General features: G+C 43.2%; 1 protein-coding gene across 2 annotated transcripts in view; it reads left to right on the top strand.

Moving 5' to 3' along the window:
* Nucleotides 1-19,072, top strand: part of THADA (THADA armadillo repeat containing) — a 345,314-nt gene that overhangs the window by 242,481 nt on the left and 83,761 nt on the right. For both annotated transcript variants that reach the window (XM_067565060.1, XM_067565061.1), the window contains exon 31: nucleotides 5,738-5,823. In XM_067565060.1, coding sequence (XP_067421161.1) covers nucleotides 5,738-5,823 — 86 coding nt within the window. The remainder of the gene's footprint in view (nucleotides 1-5,737; nucleotides 5,824-19,072) is intronic.

The following is a 19,072-nucleotide window of genomic DNA, read 5'->3' as shown; positions in this document are numbered from 1 at the left end:
TTTTGGAAATCTTAGAGAAACAGAGAAACGCACCACATGGAATTTTTAGGAAACCACATTTTTCATCCCTCAAATATAAATGTTCTGTCAAGCCCAAGTCCTGTGTTACTTTTTATGAACAGCTGCCTTTCTTCTCCATATTTTGATTTGATTAGTCATCTGGACTGGATGCATCATGTATTTTTTTTCATAAATATTCCTGTGGGGAAGAAGGTGACCTAAATTTTGGCCATTTGTGGACAAAAATAAGGAGTGCTGTCTTGAAGGCTTATAGCTCACACCCTTGCTACTGTTATGATTTTTGGTTGGAGACATGTTTTCTGCTAGGCTTATTTACCAGGGCACCAGTATATTTAGATAACTGCCTTTGTAATGGAAAGGGTATGAAAAATGTTTATATTAACAATAAAATAAAGTTTAAAAGTACAGTTTGTGTAGAAATCTGTATGACGATTTTAAATTACTCAGAGTGTGCAACACTGAAATGTTTAGGCATAGATCATTCAGCTATTAGGTGATGTTATGCAAAGTCAATTTCAGCATTGAGTTCAACACTGAGCGTCTTTGTAACAGCCAGAGCAACACTGGAATTGTTCACTTTTGGAAAACTGGATTTTCTGCTCTGTCCAGCTGGCATATATTGCTAGGAATTTTACTCACATGTCCAAAGCCTGAAACAAGCCAACAACAAACATTTGGCTCATCCTAAGCTAATAAAGCACCATTCTTAAATCAGAACACATACACACAAACTTATTTGATGCTGTGGTGCTGTTGTCACTTTTTCAGTAAAGGTTATGTCTGCCATATTTTCCAGACATACGTAATACAAACTGAAAATTTGCTTTGGGTCAAAACATAAAAAGTTGGGAGTCTGGGGGCAGTTTTAGCTCCCATGAGGTTCTCTGTGGTCCAGGCAGAACTCTCTATGTCCACCATCCACCCCATTTTAATTCAGCTGTGTCACAGTCATAGTCCTCTTCTCTCCAGATGGCTAGCTGGAACTGTTTTGAACCCATCACTTTGCTTCTTAATGTGTTCTGGAGGCTCACTGTTGAGTCATTCTCTTTCCCCATGCATTGAACATGCTGTCTCTGAAAGGCTCCCAGTTTCTGCCAAACCAGTATGTGAAAATTGAGAACACTGAGACACTGCCAAGAACTGAAATGTGGCTGTGTAAATATTTGGACTTTGCTTAGTCCATGTGTGTAGAAGTTTTTTTTTATAACAACTTTTTAAAATAGGCATAGCCATGTTAAACTATAATGGCTTCCTATGGGCATTGTTCTTAATGATATGCATCTTTGCTGTGGGCCGGTCTTTGCACTCTAACACTGCAGTGTGTTTTGATTTCTCTGCACTATTTCGCTTTTCTGGCTCAGATGGATGAGATATCCATGTGCTGAAAGATGTATAATTATTCATGAGTTTCTATACATGGACTGTACTTGTATTACAAATTGTAAAACCTACTCATAAAAATATAGCTAGGAAAATCATATGGACTTTACCTTGCAGCCATGTTTTGAAAGAGCCATTAAGGCATTGTATTGACTCACTTGCCAATGGATGTCTCCATAGAACAAACACAGTATTTATTGTGTTTGGATCACTTATGATCTGACAAAGTGTCACACATTCGGGATTCTCTTTAGGTATAGTGAGAGCCAACACCTTTTGACACCACTCAAAAATACCATGGCTTAGTTTAAAACTTAGTGACTAAAAGCAATTTGGTTTTATTTGGCCATTTCAAACCTATCTTTCCATTCTGTGGGTTTAGTTTCTTAAAGGAAACTAATTATAAATAAAATATCAGCATAAGGTTAAGATTGTGTCACAGGTATTTTTACTAAAAGTCAGGGGCAAGTCACAGGTAATAAACAAAAATTCACAGATGCCTGCAACCGGTCCCTGACTGTAAAATTACAGGATGTGTGTGTATGTGTGTGTGTGTGGGGGGGGGGGAATAACAATCAGAGCACCACTGGGGGCTGACCTTCTGCAGCTGCTCCAGCACCACTCTGCTTCAGCCCCAGAGGGGCTGATCCAACCCTGGGCGCTGCATAGGGAGGTCCAACTACTGCTCTGGCGGTCATCCCACTGGCTAGCAGCTCTGGTGGCCCAGGGACCGAGCACTGACTGCTGCTCTGGCAGCCCTGGGGATTGCTGCTCTGACGGCCCCGGAGCTGATCACCGGCTGCTGCTTCACGGACTGCTGCTCTGGGAGCCCTGAGGCTGACTGCCAGCCAACTGCTCCAGAGGCTCTGGGACTGACCACTGGCTGCTGCTCCATCCCCAGTGGGGCTGACCCAACCCCAGCAGCTGCTTCAACCCTGGGTCTTCTGCTCCAGTGGCCATGGGGCTGACAGCTATTATAACCCTGCCCCAGAAGAAGTCATAGAGGTCCCAGAAAGTCACGGAATCCGTGACCTCCGTGACAGTATCATATCCTTAATCCTTTCTGTTATCTCTCTAATAAAAAGGGACACTGTCAGTGTCTCCCAGGTTAAATTGTCCTCTGCCTGATGTGGGAGAAGGGATTTGAACTTGGGTGTCAGTCATTGCAGGAGAGTCAATGGGCCAGAGAGAAAGTGAGAATGACACTATAGTCTTGTGGGTTGAATACTCATCTTGGAGCCGGGAGACCCTCGTTCAATTCCCCCTGCTCCTATAACTATTTAATTATTTATACACTGCAGAAATCGCTTCAAAGGAGAGAGAGGGTGTCATACTGCAGACTGTACTACAACCCAGTGGCACTCTCCTGCAATGTACGAGACTCAAATTCAAATCCCATCTTCATGTCCAGTAGAGGGAGGAATTAACTCAAGTCTCCTACGTTCCAGACAAGTGCCGTAACCACTGGGCTAAAAGTTAGACGGGAAGTCACCACTGCCACTCCTTTTCCTCCTCCCCCCACCCCTCCCCCCCCCCTTTTTTTTTGGACGAAATTATTTGTCAACTTCATGTTAAATTTGCAAATATTTTTTGGGTCAACAAAAATCAGTTTTTCAGTGAATGGACTATTTGTCTGAAAAATGTTGTCCAGTTCTACGTATATATATATATATATTCCAAATTACCAGAGACAAATACATGATATTCTTACCACAGGCAAAAAATGGATCTTGATTTTCAAAGCTGCAGCTCTTGAGCTATGACAATCCAAAGTTGGAAGCTGTCTTTACTTTTAAATATCAGGCTTTTCACAGATGACCCAGACTTTGAAACATGTTGAGACTTCAGTCCTTAAACTGGTAGAGGCTTGGATTTATTGTGATAATGATGGTATAAATGGAATACAGAACAGAGGGTGACAACTATACACTTCTTGTTGCATCTCTTGGTAGTCATTTAGAAGAGGCTTTATATCTCTTTTTTATTGCAATGGTAAGATTAGGTTAAGCCCCTGAATGTTCAGATTGGTTCTACTAGAAAGAAAAAGACTAGGATTTTTTCCTTCTTTAATTCAGCAGATCATTTTAAAAATGTACAATGTCTTCTATCACTGCATAGGAATAATATATGTAGCATGAAAAAGTTACAAGCAGAGAGGTAAACATGAGTTAGGTTATATATGTTCATAACTAAATTTGCCTCTCCAGGAGGTGTGTTACAACAGCTGGGCTTTCCATTGCCATCATAGACTGCCTTGTCCATACAGCTGCAAAACTTTTATCCAAAGACCTAAGGCAAACTTTTCATTTTCATGCCATGGTTGTGTATATTCTCTGTAAACTTGCAAAAATGTTCCAGTGTTTTTTCCATAATTTTAAAGGAGTTGTAAAGTTGAGAATGTTTCTTGAAATATATTGTAATTAAATTCTTGAGTGAGTTTCAAGCTTAAAAATAAGCATGCAAACCAAATTTCAGAAGCTAAAATTAAAATGAAATATTGAGCACTGAGTATTAGTCACAGATAAAGCTTGCCCTAGTTGGCTCTCCTACAGTTTTTTTTTTTTTATAAATGCAAGTCCCACTCACCATATCCATTTATGTTTGTATTGTACAGGGTTTCTGTTTCATTCTATAAATTATGCCCTAGCGAATGGTATTCTGGCTGAAACATACGATAGTCATGTAGAGAAAAACAAAGAAATATGCCTGAATTAGCTTTCATGTTGTCCAGATGATTTTAATTACTTGTGGTTTGATCAAGTGTAGCAGAAAGTAGTTTACAGTTGACTGATGCTATACAGCTGAAAGCTCCAAAATTAAGTTTTGGGTGTGCAAAACTAAAAGAGATTAAAAAACTCATGCTAACATATTCTAAGCCAAAGCAGAAAAGTAGCTGTTACCTTATGATGGGGACTGCCCTTGATGTACCAGTCAGCCTACCTTTGATGCCTGGGAGGATATTGGAACAAATTATTAAACAATCAGTTTGTAAGCACATAAAGGGTAATAGGGTTATACATAATAGCCATGATGGATTTCTCAAGAACAAATCATGCCAAACCAACCTAGTTTCCTTCTTTGATAGGATTACTGGCCTAGTGGATGAGGGGAAGCAGTAGATGTGATATATCTTGATTTGAGTTAGGCTTTTGAGACATTCCCGCAGGACATTCTCAGTCATAAGCAAACTAGGGAAATACAGTCTAGATGAAATTACTATATGGTGGATGCACAACTGGTTGAATGACCATACTCAGAGTAGTTATCAGTAGTTTGCTGTCAAACAAGGAAGGCGTATCTAGTAGGGTCTTGCAGGGCTCAGTCAATATTTTCAGTCATTACTTTGATAATAGAGTGGAGAGAGTATGTCTATAAAATTTGCAGATGACATGAAGATGGGAGGGTTTGCAAGCACTTAGGAGGACAGGAGACTTCAAAAGGACCTTAACAAATTGGAGAATTGGTCTCAATTCAACAAGATGAAATTCAATAAAGACAAATGCTAAGTCCTACACTTAGGAAGGAAAACTCAAACACATGCTTACAAAATGGAGAATAACAGGGCAAGTGACAGTACTTCTGCAAAGGATCTAGGGATTATAGTGGATCACAAATGGAAGATGAGTCAACAATGTGATGTAATTGTGAAAAAGGCTGTCATTCTGGTGTGTATTAACAGTAGTGTCATATGTAAGAAATGGGAGGTAATTATCCCACTCTGCTTGAGACTGGTGTGGCCTCCAATGGAGTACTGTGTCCAATTCTGGGCTCTACACTTTAGAAAAGATGTAGACAAATTGGAGAGAGTTCAGAGGAGAGCAACATAAATGATGAAAGGTGTGGAAAATCTGATCTACAAGGAAATGTTTTTTAAAAAAAAGTGAGCATGTTTGGCCTTGAGAAAAGATGACTGAGGGCAGACCTTGCTAACAGTCTTCACGTGTTAACAGCTGTTATAAAGAGGCCGGTGATTAATTGTTCTCCATGTCCATTGAATGTAGAACAAGAAGAAATGGGCTTAACCTGTGGCAAGGAAGATTTACATTAGATATTAGAAAAAATGTTCTAACTATAAGAGTAGTTAAGCTTTGGATAGGCTTCCAAGGGAGGTTGTGGAGTCCCCATCATTGGAAGATTTTAAGAACAGGTTGGATAGACACCTGTCAGGGATGATCTAGGTTTACTTAGTCCTGCCACAGCTCAGAGAGCTGGACTTGATGACTTCTCAAGAGTCCCTTTCAGCTCTATGATTTTATGTGACAATTTCAGTATCAGTGTCTGAGCAGAGTGGGAGTTTTGTATGGAATTTACTTTCTGTCAACAATTTGTTTTTTAGGCAAAATCCTTGTTTGGTGACCAGAGCTGCATATCTGGATGTCCTTCTTGTGCTGACTAATTACCTTGGAAAATCTAGACGAAAAGGCAAGTCAACTTCTAAATCAGTTTTGGGAAATTTCAGTGCTGTATTAAACCTGGGATAGGGGGAGGGAAATAGATGCAGTAATTAGACCAATGGGAGCTGCTGGATGCTAAGTATTTTGAAAATCTGGACACTTCTACAATACAGATGCAGAGATACTCATGACCTGTTGGTATCTGAGAGAGCCAGTCCTGGTGGGGGGTGCTGAAGAGCAGGTGGGTTCCTTCCTGCCAGGGCTGAAGGTGCTGCCTTTGCAACATTCCTAGCTCCTGCTAGCCAAAAGCTTAAAAGTCACACTCTGATCCCCTACATAGCTCAAGCTTCCAAAGTAGTTCTGTTTTTATTGATGCAAAATTTCAAAGATGGAATAGAGTCTCCAATCCACCTTGGAAAAAATGGGTAAGTTCCATGGGAGTATGGAAAACTTCATAGGGCTCATCTCTACAGTAGAGAAGTTTTACAGAAAGTCACACCTCCAAAGATTCTTCACTTTGATTGTTTACCTCATCAATGGGAAGTTCTTGGAGGAAGGACCAATCAAAACTATTAATGACATTAAATTGCTGTTTAGCATGTTATTTGTGGTCATAGAAAAGCACTATAAATGATGAAGTAAAGTGAAAGGCATGATTAGGAGTCCAGGTCCCTGAAGTGTGGCTGGGGGAAGGGGTAAATTCAGTGAAATTATAATTAGCTTACTGTTAGAGCCCTGCACGGATACAAAATTTATATCTGTGTCTAATCCGCAAAAATGTTCCATGGCTATAAAGTGGATATCCACAAATTTCCAGGGCTTTAGATATAAAATTTGGATCCGCATCCATCAACGATCTGCAAAAATGGTCCGTGGATATCTGCAGATATAAAGTGGATATCCATGGATTAGCAGGACTCTACTTACTGTGTCCATGTTTTGCACAGTTCTTCAGCATGATGCTTGATTATTATCCTTTCCTCAGCCACTGGCACAGCAAGGTGAGCTAAGGATAGTTTTGATAGTTGAATTCAAACCCATAACATCAATGTTTTTGTGGTTTAACGTTAATGCTGCATTTAAATGATTGAGACAAATACTTTATTTAAAAGAGGATCTTTTCTGGAGCAAGACATTCTCAGATTTAAAACAAATACATTTAACTTATTTAATGTTTCACACGTTTTCTTGCTTGGGGTTTCTGCAAGGCAAGAATAAATAACATCTAGCACTTCATGGGAGTCCTGCCAGTCAAACTACCTAGCCAGCACCACTCAAGTTTTGGGGCAGAACTGGCAAGCTCAAGGCCCCAGGCAGAGTGAGAGCTGCAGTTATCTGGTACTGCTTCATATCTCCCTTTCCCTAATTGGCTTTCCACCACCAGGGGTCCACAGCTCTGGGTTACATTAAATCCAGCATAGCCTGATGCTGAATCCAGCCCTATGTTTTTACTTAAGCATCAAGCAAAAAGAGAGGCTCTGGGCAATGTGGTCTTAACCAAGCTGAAATATCTGAAGTAATAGCAGTGGGGGTATAGAAAATAACCCACAAAGGGGCATAATGCAGAAGGCCTGTTAGACAAGGGAACAGGTGGATTCTACTTCATGGGAGGGGGACAGGAGATGGGGGGGGAGGGGGCCATGCAGAGGGTTCAGATATCCTGCACACCGAGGAGGTTGTTCCTGCACCATGCCATGGGGGTGCAGGCTTATGGCTCCATGACTACATAGATCATCTATCGGAACATTGGAATTGCCATACTGGGTCAGACCAGTGCTGCATCTAATCTGGTATCCTGTCACGAACAGTGGTCATCAGTATCAGATGCTTCAGAAGAAGGCACAAGAAATGTTGCAGAAAGTAGTTTTAATATAACCTGCCCCCAGGGAAAATTTCTTCCTATTCCCAATAGTTAAAATTTGGCTTGTGCCCTGAAACTTGAAGTTATATCTTCCAAAATTCTCATTTTTAAAAATACATGTAAAAATATATTTACTATTATAACTTCAGATATTCTTATCTGTCTAAATGTCCTATCCTTTTTGGAATACTGATAAGCTCTGGTCTCTGATACCTTTTTCTCAGTAAGCTACAAAGGTAAACTGTGCTGTGTGAAAAAGCTTTTCCCTTAATCAGTTCTGAATTTTGCTACCCTTTAATTTCATTTAATTTTCCTTAGTTCTTGGGAGAACAGACATTCAAGACCTGCCTTCTCTAGACCGTTCATTATTTTATATATTTTTATTATGTTTCCTTCCATTCGTGTCCTTTCTAAGGTGAACAATCCCAATTTTTCTATCTCTTCATATGAGGTTTTCCGAGCTCCTAATCATTCTTGTTGCCTGCTTCTGAGCCCCCTGTAATTCTGCCCTATCTTTTTTTTAAATTGGATGATCAGAATTAAATACAGTATTCCAGGTGAGGGCATCTCATTGATTTGTATAGTAGCATTATCATATTTTCTTTATCAATCTCCACCTCATCCCTTATGCATCCTAATATCTTGTCTGCTTTTTGACAACTGCTGCACATTGATCAGAGGTCTTTGTTGATCTGTCCACATCTGTCAATTCCCCTCTTCCCTTTCAGCCCTCATCTTTTGAGGAGCAGAGTCATTACAGCCATGGGACTATTGCAGTGCTGTGCTGTATTAATGGCTGTTGAGCCGCTGTGTTTCCACTCCATGTCTGGGGGAAAGAGGATTTAATTCCACTTTCGCAACTCCTGCAACTTGGGCTTTGTGCTGTGGGAAAGTATTTATCCTAAACAAACTGATTTTTGCATATACATATTTATTTCTGTTCATGTGTACTCCACTGAGAAAGTTGTTAAAATTTGTGTTCATATATGATAATTTCAAAATACTACATTACTTGGTACATTTTCTATGAAAATGCATTCAAATAAAGTAGATTTTATTGACCGAAAGAGCACTCTGTTATGTTACATACAACTAGGAAGTGTCCTAATGACATATTAAAGAGAAACTGTAGCCTAAGCATTTTTGTCTCAAGTCTTATACTGAAATACTGTAAGCAATAATTTCTATTTGAAGTTTTACACTCTTCATAGTTTTAACATCTTACTCCAAAGCGTGTGTTTCTGGTTATGGGCCACAAGTGGTCTATTTTAATCTTGATTTGTAAAGTTATTATAGTAAAATAAAAGGGGGAAGGAAAAGTCCAAATAAAACTGTTTCTTAGTGTGTTTATATAAGAGGCCCCAGGAAGTGCTGTATATGAGTTCCAGGCCACAGACTGAAGCTGATTTTCATCAACACAAACTGGAATGCAGTGTAATGAGCCTGCAACTGGTTAAAATCAGACCACTTCTAATTGATTGTGCCTGTCAAAGGGGCTACAATTACAAAGACATTTTCAGAGTACAACCATGCCTAGTCTTTTCCTGTGTTACATTTACTTTCTGTCAATGATTTGTTGTCTTCAATAAATAAAATCTGTCTGTTAAAGTCCAGTTTAAACCTTGTGGAATTTGCTACACAAATTCAAATCAGTTTAAGATGCAGAAAGGGAGGAGAGGCAGCAGTGGTAGAGACTAAAACTCTCTTGCCTGAGTACAAATTGAATATAACCCAAAAAAATGTATGTTGAGATAAGGTCCAGAAGTATTTATCTATCTTAAAAAGGATAGATATTCTGCCTTACTGCTTTGGTCATAAATGTTGCAGAATGCACTTCCTCAAAAACCTTCATTAAAATTAGAAACTTGCATCAGCAATTTGCACAGTTTAGTCTCTACTGTTTGTACACACACAAAAACTTATTTGGAAAGGGTAATTAAAAATATCATACAGTAGTCAGCTTCTTAAAGCACATCTGGCCACTATCCATTCGTTTCCCAGTATGAAAGCCCTTATGCTCCTCAAGCACTATGTGAAGTTTTGTTGCTTTGAGCTAGCTTCTGGTGTGCTTTTGGATCTCAGTCCTGAGAGTTCATGAGACCCAAAGATAACGTAAATTTGCAAGAAATGATTTACACTTTGCTTTTCTTATAGGTTTTAACTACTTTTGAAACAAGGTGGAAACTGAACCAAATCCAAACTTTTTATATTGTTCAGGTATATAGAACCTTTCTATAGATCCAAACAGATCTCTTCTGCCTTTGCTGAAATCCATTTTAAGGTTTCATCTGGCTTATAATCTTTGCTGAACTGGTTCCTGTCTTCAGTGGTAATAATAATACCTAAAACATTTATAACACTGTACTTCTTTAAACCACTGTACTTATTTTAACCATCCATTGGACTCTGTTAGCCACAATCTTCAAATCTGACGTGTTCCAGGGCTTTTCCAATTTAAAGAGGGAGGACAATGCATTCTGGAGCTCTTCTGACTTGGGAAAGCCTTGGAACTTCAAAACTTGTAATTGTAACAAGTATATCCTGCTAGAGAATAGCTAAGTACTCTCCCTCAAAATAAAACAGTGGACAACAGAAGATTAGGGAGATGGGGATTACTGGTGACATGAAATTCAGAAAGTCGGGTAGCTTATTAATAAAAGGTAGTGGAAAGTAAAAAGGGAACTAATTTGAGTTGAAGGAGGGAGGCAGAAAATAGAATGGTAATTTCACTATGCAAACTTATAAGACATTAGTATGATACATACAATCTTGACATTTCTTTATTTTTTTCATTGCCAATGAGACTAATGGTATGTCTATACTGACTGCGGCAAAGTCGCCGCCGTCAAATCGATCTTTCTGGATCAATTGAGCGGTCAGTGTAGACCCGCTCAATCGATCAGGAAGTCGACGCAGTAAATCCGCCCCCTCAAGTCGTGTAGTGCTGCGTTGATGGGAACGTGGTTCCCGTTGGTGCAGTGCAGTGAAGACAGCGCACAGAAGGGAAGCTCAGCAGTCAACAGGAGTTACGCAAGTTACTCTGTGTAGCTTGCATAACTCCCGTCGACTGCCGCCGAATTTCCAAGTAAGTGTAGACCAGGTCCTAGTCTTCTTAGGCCTTGTCTATAGTAAAAAGGATTTGCTGTTTTAGCTATAGTGGTAAACTATGCTGCTAAACCTTTCTAATAGAGGCACAGCTTATACTAGTTTCCCAAACATAATAAGCTATTTTGGCAAAAGGACTTTCTTGCTCGTATAACTGCATCTAGACTCTGGCTTTTGCTGGCATGGGTTTGTTGATTGGGGAATGATTTTTCATACTCCTAACTGACATAGCTATGCTGGCAAAAGTTTTAAGTGAGGACCAGACCTCCATCAGCCTGCCTTGAATTTTGAATGTTTGATTGTCAACTTTAATGTTGTATTAACTCTACTTGTTTTGCATGGTATTATGATTAGTATTTTCGGTAATATCCCATAGCATAGAGCTAACTCAGTTATGGGAGAGTGGACTTTGAAGTGCCAAAAGGAGTAAAATGTGTAGTAGAGACTTACTTGTGTCCCTAAGGCAAGCAAGTGTGATTCTGAATGCAGGCAGTGTGAGGATCTGTTGAGTAGGTCCAGTTTCACAGCAACACTGTTCAGAGTAGATCTACATTTTATGGCTTCATAAAAGAAAATAACTGACGAATAGGAGTGATTGGGGAAATATATAACTTATCTGAGCCTGCCCCAGAATTTTCCATGGGAATGCAGCAGAGTTTGTACAGTGTGCAAAAGCAGATATTTATTTGTATAACATGCTGTTCTGCCCATAAATCAAATAAGAATATATAATTAAAGAAGAAAAGGAAACCAGTCAAAGCCTATCAGGGAAAAGATGAAAGAAATGTCTGCCATGTATAAGTCCTTAATAGACACTTTTTTTTTTTAACTATACATGTACTGTCAACCTCCTCGGGCTTGGTTCTGTCCTCAGATATGCATATGCAACTTCTTTTGACTTCAGAAATACTGTAGCATCATACACCTTGTTCAAAAATACTGTTGCTTCAATAGGAGAGAGAAAGCCATAAGTATGATCTCAAAGGTGTGAATTTTTAATTTAGCAGAATAAAGCCATTAGAACTTCATGCCCATATATTCCTTTTTTTTTTTTTTTCTGAATTTAACCATGGGATTTTCAGAAGGTCTCAGCATGGACTAACTCTGCATTTATTAACATCAATGGGAGTAAAGTTAGACGAATGCTGAGTGTTGTGACAATCCTACCCGATGCCGATAACTCCTTTTGATGCCAAAATATAGCAGGTCAGTAATCTGGATAAAGTCATTTTATTGAAATTGAAAAACTAGATTCTGACATGCTTGCTACGTTTTAGCATTTTATTCCTTATATCAAGTGTTGCAGGTTTCACAAGCATTGTGCAGATTGGTACCCAGTTGGCATTCTCAGTCCCATGATGCATTGTATTAAATAGATCTATCCAAGGTTTGTTAGTTTATCTTATTTTTAGGTACCTTTAAGTGCTCATATTTATCAATAGGTACAACTGCAAGAATACAGTGTATCTGAAATGTGTGAGACACAAAAACCAGGCAATCAGTAAAGTTGTCTGCCATTTTATTTTTGTTTTGCACCACATGGCCCTGCTATTCTTAGAAAAAATATTTTACAGCGCTGTTATCTTAGTCAATTTTATTGTGGGTTTTCTTTGCTAATTAGAATGTATAGTATTTGTCCTGAGTTTCTGCCAAATGTAGTAAACTTTTTTTTAGCTTCCATGTATTATCAAAACTCCAAATGTTTTACAGTAACTAGTTTGTGAAAATGAAGCTGGAATCTCCAAAGCACTTTGTCTCAATGATAAGCTGGTATATAGTTTTAAGGCTGAGAAGGTGGGATTTTTCATTTTATATAACTTGTTCTTAAAAGGAAGCTAAATGCTAACTAAAGTAACCTTTTCTACAGGCTAATTTAGTAATTGATAATGGTTAAATGGTAAAATCCAGGAAAAATAGTAAAAATACTTTATACTCCTTACAACTTGATTAATTAATGTCAGTTATTTTAATGAGATTTTAACTTTCTTTACCTAAATCTCAAAGAAATGTGTCCAAACAATTATAGCGAATAAAAACACTGGCAGCTTACAAATGCCTGCTTTGATTATTTGTTTTAATTAGGTTACATTTAACAAATTCCATCTGAACAAATTGAAAGCAATTTCTATCTGTTCATTATGTCATAAATTATATAAACTTTGGCTGCAGATGTGTTTAATGTGGCACATGGTCAGTACCATTCTTTTGACTAAAGATTTAAAGTATATTTTTAGAATGTGAAGACTTCTAGATACTCTACTCCTACTGACTTGAATTAGGCAAATCAACAGGAAATTTGGTTGGATAACCCCATATTCTGGTTTAATAAATTTAGCTCTTTGTCCTGGAAAAGATTTGTATTATGGGCTAAAGTTTTAGCAAAAAGATGGTTTTTCCCTACATATTGTGACGGGGCCAGACTTGACGGCTGTAGTAGGGTGCTTTTATTAGCATTAAGCAGATATGTGTTAGTTAAGGAGGTTGATCCGATTTATGAGTGGTAAAGTAGCTACTCTCAGTTTCTTGTTACATTTGTGCTCTGGAGTAACAATGCTACCAAAGACATTTCTTAAAGTGTCTGTGTGTATATTATACATATGAATATGATTAAGAATTTAGATATATCATATGGTTCTTTGATCTCTAGATGCAGCCCTCCATCCTGTGATATAGCGAAGGCAGAGGGCAGTAGGAGAGTGGTCCTATTTGCAAACTGAGACGTGGGCAGGCATCAGCCCGCTCACTGCTAAAGGCCCCTCCCCCAGCCTAAGGGGAGGAACCACTGAGCCTGGAACGCAACTGATTGCTTGGGACAACTAATGAAAAAACAGGAAGGGACGTGAGGGTCACAGGCAGATATATCAGCCCCAGATTTAACAAATCCCTGTTCCCAGGTCAGTTGGGTCACCTGAAGCCAATTAAGGAGCTTGCCACAGCAGGTAAAAGCTTCTGTTTCAGGCAGGCAGGGGCAGCTGAGAGGGAGTTGGGTGAAGGAGTGGAGTAGAGCTGCTACAAGGTTTGGAGCTGGTATTGTTGCTACCACAGCACCAAGCCACAGGAGTTAGGAGAAGCCCATCCAGGCAGGGCCAGGGGACGCAGGCCCAAAGGCCTGAAGGAGGTCCAGTGCCGCTCAAACAACTGGACGGAGAGACTGAAGCGGGGAAGGGAAAACCCACCTACCCGATTCCAGGAAGTGGACCGCAAGCAGGGGGGCCACAGACAAGCGACCCAGGGAAGGTAGTAGCTCATGAACTAAGTTGTTTGAGGCTACACCTTGTAGGGTCCCTGGGTCGGGGCCTGGGGTAGAGGGTGGAACCGGGCCCCCCCCACTCCCACCCAGCCACACACCGGCGTAGCCGAAGGAAGCGCAGACCCATGGGGCGGAATAGGCCTCCCTCACCACAACTGGTGTCAGGAGTGGGATTTTGTGCTTAGTGGCTAGAGAGAGAAAGAGAGAAGAAAAACACCTCTCCACCCCCCGCCATAATGGAAGACGTAGTCAAGGCACTCATACAAGCCATGGCAGCCCAGTAGGAGGCCACCAGGGCCCAGATGGCCATGCAGCAGGAATCAATACAGCTCCAGCAAGAGACCAGCCAGTTGCTGATCAGCCACGCCAACCAGGACCGGGCCCTCTTGCGAGAAGTGATGGCTCACCTGAAGACCCTGACCTCCTAAACCCCTGGACCGGATGGGATGTGAACACTATGGGCCACTAGCTATCTGCAGAAGATGACAGCTGAGGATATTGTGGAGGCATACCGCCTCACCTTTGAGAGGGTTGTCGCATGTGAGGCGTGGCCCCAGGCCCAGTGGGCTTGTATTCTCGCTCCTTTTTTGTATGGAGAAGCCCAAAAGGCCTATTATGACCTGCCCGCAGTAGCTGCAGCCAACTACCATCAGTTAAAAACAGAGATCCTGGCTTGGGCAGGAGTAACGGTGGCTGTGTGGGCCCAGAGATACCACAATTGGAGGTACCAGGAGGCCAAGGCTCCGCAGTCACAGCTATTTGATCTCGCCCATCTCACACAGAAGTGGCTGCAGCCGGAGATCCACTGGCCAGAGAAGGTCCTTGAGATCCTCGTTATTGATTGGTACATGAGGGAGCTACCACCAGACCTCTGCGCTTGGGTAGGCCATCTTCCTATGATGAACTAATTGCACTAGTAGAAAGACGGGTAACGGCCAGGGGTCTTACCCGACCTGCCAGAGAGGACTTGCCCCGGGTCAGATGGCCTACCTCAGTCCCTGGGATCCAGACACCCGAGAACCCAGGGAAGACCAGGCGGAAGACAAGGGAAATGGAGGGCCCACTGGAGGTCACCAAAGGACGGGGTGACGTGGGCAGGGAGTGCAGGGTCAGACCCCTAAGCCCAAAGGACAAAGGGGTGCCTAGGGCCTGTTACCGATGCTATGCGTGTGGGGAGTGGGGACACACAGCTGCCCAATGTGGAAGAACCCATGCAATGTAACCTGGGAACCTGGGCAGACTCCTACAGCCTAATCCACCTTGTGGGGGTCACCCTAATCCCGCATAGGTATATGAGGCCTGTGAAGCTAAACGGAGTCAAGACCCTGGCACTGGTGGACTCCGGGAGCACCATTCCGCTCATTTCCGGGAAATTTATGAAGCGCAGCCAATTGACACAGGCTAAACGCACAGGGGTAACTTGCGTCCATGGGGCCATTAGTTACTACCCAACCATCCCAGTGGATATCGAAGTTCAGGAAGGTATCAGAAGGGTGACAGCAGGAGTGGTTCCTAGGCTTCCCAGGGTTTGGAACCCTACTTCCTCTGGAGGGGTCGGGGAAAACTAATGGACTAGCCTCCCCAGATGGCCACCCCCCGATGTTCTCCGAGATTGTCCAAGATCTATTCCCGACCCTAGGGAAGGTCCGAAAGACCAGGGCTGAAAGGAGTCTAAGGCATTAGGTAGAAAGATCTTGGCCCAGGGTTTGAAGCCGGCCATGGTAGGCAGGCAGACCCGGGCCACAGCTAGAGAAGCTGACCTGATAGAGGAAGGGCCCAAAGTGCACCCTGAACCAAATCGCACCAAACCAGAAGCAGGGGTGGAAATGGGCCCCTTGGAGCTTGGACAGCTAGGATCGGCACGAGAGAACTCCGGCCGAGACGAGGCTGAAGACCCAAGATACGTCAATGCCAGAAGGGACGTGACAGAGATAGATGGAGTGCCTGTGGAGGGGAAAACTCAGGGTCCAGGGCCGTATTTTATGATAAAGGGGGACTTGCTGTATTGGGCTACAGAGATGAACAGAGAGGAGGTGCTACAGAAGCACTGAAAAGCTGTGCTGAGCTTGGCCCAGAGCCACCTCTTTGGAGGGCACTGGGGGTAGAAAAAACCCTGGCTCGAATCTTAAGGAGGTTCTTTTGGCCAGGTATACATGAGGAAGTTCGGCGCTACTGTGCCACCTGCCCTGAATGCCAGCTACACAGCCCCCAGCCTCACTTAAGGGTCCCTTTAGTGCCCCTCCCCATCATCAAAATCCCGTTTGAACGGATTTCCATGGATCTAGTGGGCCCTGGGAGAAAACGACCTGAGGCCACCAACACATATTTGTCATCCTCGACTATGCCACCAGGTACCCGGAAGTTGTCCCCTTGCGGAATATCACCTCTAAGGTAATTGCGGCTGAACTAGTGAAGATTTTTGCCCGGGTGGGGCTATCCAAGGAAATATTAACAGACCAAGGGACCCCATTCATGTCAAAACTGATGAAGGACTTGTGCAGTCTCCTACATGTGCGAGCCCTACAGACTTCCATCTACCACCCTCAGATGGATGGCCTTGTGGGAAGGTTAAATAGGACCCTCAAGGCCATGATACAGAAGGTGGTGAGCTGAGATGGAAAAGACTGGGATGCCTTGCTGCCATACCTCATGTTCGCCATCCGGGAGGTTCTCCAGGCCTCCACGGGGTTCTCCCCCTTTGAACTACTATACGGATGTCACCCTTGGGACATCTTGGACATAGCCAAGGAAATTTGGGAGGAGGAGCCCACACCAGGGAAGAACGTAATTGATCACATGCTCCAGATGAGGGACCGGATAGCCCGAGTCACCCCCATCGTACGGGAACATTTGGAAAAAGCCCAGCAGTCCCACTATAACTGCCAAGCCACAGTGCAACGATTTCAGCCAGGGGACCAGGTGATGATACTGGTCCCCACCGCTGAAAGCAAGCTGTTGGCCCAGTGGCAGGGGCCCTACGAAGTGGTCAAGCCCATGGGGAGATCAACTATAAGGTACGCAACCGGGGCGCCGAAAGCAACAACAGATCTATCATATCAACTTATTAAAGCCCTGGAAGGCCTGGGAACTGTGTGTGGCCTTAACCCAGGACATAGAACCCCTTGAACAAGTGAAGATCTCCCCAGACCTAACACCAAACCAAAAGGCTGAGGCATTAGAAATGGTAGCCCGGAACCGGGATGTCTTCACGACTAGGCCAGGACGAACAATGGAGATTGTTCACCACATTATCACAAACCCCGGAGCCAGGGTTACGATGAGGCCCTACTAAATACTCGAGGCCAAGAGAGAGGAAATTAGAGTTGAGGTCAGAAAAATGTTGGAGCTGGGGGTCATAGAAGAATCCCATAGTCAGTGGTCTAGCCCAATCGTGCTAGTGCCTAAGCCTGACGGCACTACGAAGTTCTGCAATGACTTTCACCGGCTAAATGAGGTTTCTCAGTTTGACACATACCCCGTGCCCCGTATAGATGAGCTCGTGAACCGATTGGGCAAGGCCCGGTTCCTAACTACCCTTGATTTAACTAAGGGATATTGACAGATCCCTCTAGCCAAAGAGGCAAAGGAAAAGACCACATTCTCTACACCATACGGGTTGTTCCAATATACTGTCCTCCCCTTTGGACTAGATGGGGCCCCAGCCACCTTCCAGCGTCTAATGGATAAGCTGGTGCGCCTCCATGCCGACTATGCAGCCGCATATCTGGACGACATAGTCATTCACACCCCAGACTGGGAAACACACCTGAGGAAGGTAGAAGGGATATTGAACACCCTGAGGCAGGCTGGCCTCACTGCAAATCCCATCAAGTGTGCCATAGGTCTAGCCGAGGATAGATACCTCAGATACATTGTAGGGAGGGGCGTGGTGAGACCCCAACTAAACAAGCTGGAGGCTATCCAGAATTGGCCCCGGCCTAACCGAAAGAAGCGGGTCCGAGCATTTTTAGGTGTGGTGGAGTACTACTGGCGATTCATTCCACATTTCGCCTCCAGAGCCAGCCCCCTGACAGACCTGATAAAGGCCCGGGCCCCAGACATGGTACAATGGACCACTGTGGCAGAAGAAGCCTTTATAGACTTATGGACGGCCCTCTGCAGTTACCCCATACTCCTCGCCCCCGACTTTACAAAAGAATTCATCCTGCAGACCAATGCCTCTGAGGTGGGATTGGGTGTGGTCCTATTGCAGATGGTGAGAGACAAAGAACACCCAATAATGTACCTCAGCAGAAAACTCCTCCCAAGGGAACAGAGGTATGCAGTTGTAGAAAGGAAGTGCTTCGCCGTCAAGTGGGCTATGAAAGCATTCCGCTACTACCTGCTGGGGTGCTTTACCCACTTTACCCTCGTGACTGATCACGCTTCCCTCCAGTTGATGCACTGGAACAGGGAGAAAAATACATGGGTAACCAGGTAGTTCTTGTCCCTCCAACCTTTCTGGTTCACCATACAACACTGGGCGGGCAGTCACCGCAGGAATGCCGATGGCCTGTCCCAGGTTCACTGCATGACGTCCCAAGTTGCCCAGCACAGTTGGATTGAGCAGGGGGAGAGGATGTGTGACGGGGCAAGACCTGACAACTATAGGAGAGAGCTGGAAGGCATATATATCAGCCCCAGGCTTAACAAATCCCTGTTCCCTGGGTAACGCAGCTAGGGTTATTCCAGATCAATTGGGTCACCTGAAGCCAATTAAGGAGCTTGCCACAGCAGGTAAAAGCTTCTGTTTCAGGCAGGCAGGGGCGGCTGAGAGGGAGTTGGGTGAAGGAATAGAGTAGAGCTGCTACAAGGTTTGGAGCTGGTATTGTTGCTACCACAGCACCAATCTACAGGAGTTAGGAGAAGCCCATCCAGGCAGGGCCAGGGGACACAGGCCCAAAGGCCTGAAGGAGGTCCAGCGCTGCTCAAACAACTGGATGGAGAAACTGAAGCGGGGAAGGGGGAAACTCGCCTACCTGATTCCAGGAAGTGGACCGCAAGCAGGGGGGCCACAGATAAGCGACCCAGGGAAGGTAGTAGCTCATGAACTAAGTTGTT

Source organism: Emydura macquarii, unplaced genomic scaffold, assembly GCF_026122565.2.
Source record: "Emydura macquarii macquarii isolate MOO-44397 ecotype Brisbane River unplaced genomic scaffold, CSIRO-AGI_Emac_v2 contig_2676, whole genome shotgun sequence".
Taxonomy (NCBI): domain Eukaryota; kingdom Metazoa; phylum Chordata; order Testudines; family Chelidae; genus Emydura; species Emydura macquarii.
Note: the sequence above shows the minus strand (reverse complement) of the source record. Positions and strands in the feature narration are given on the sequence as shown.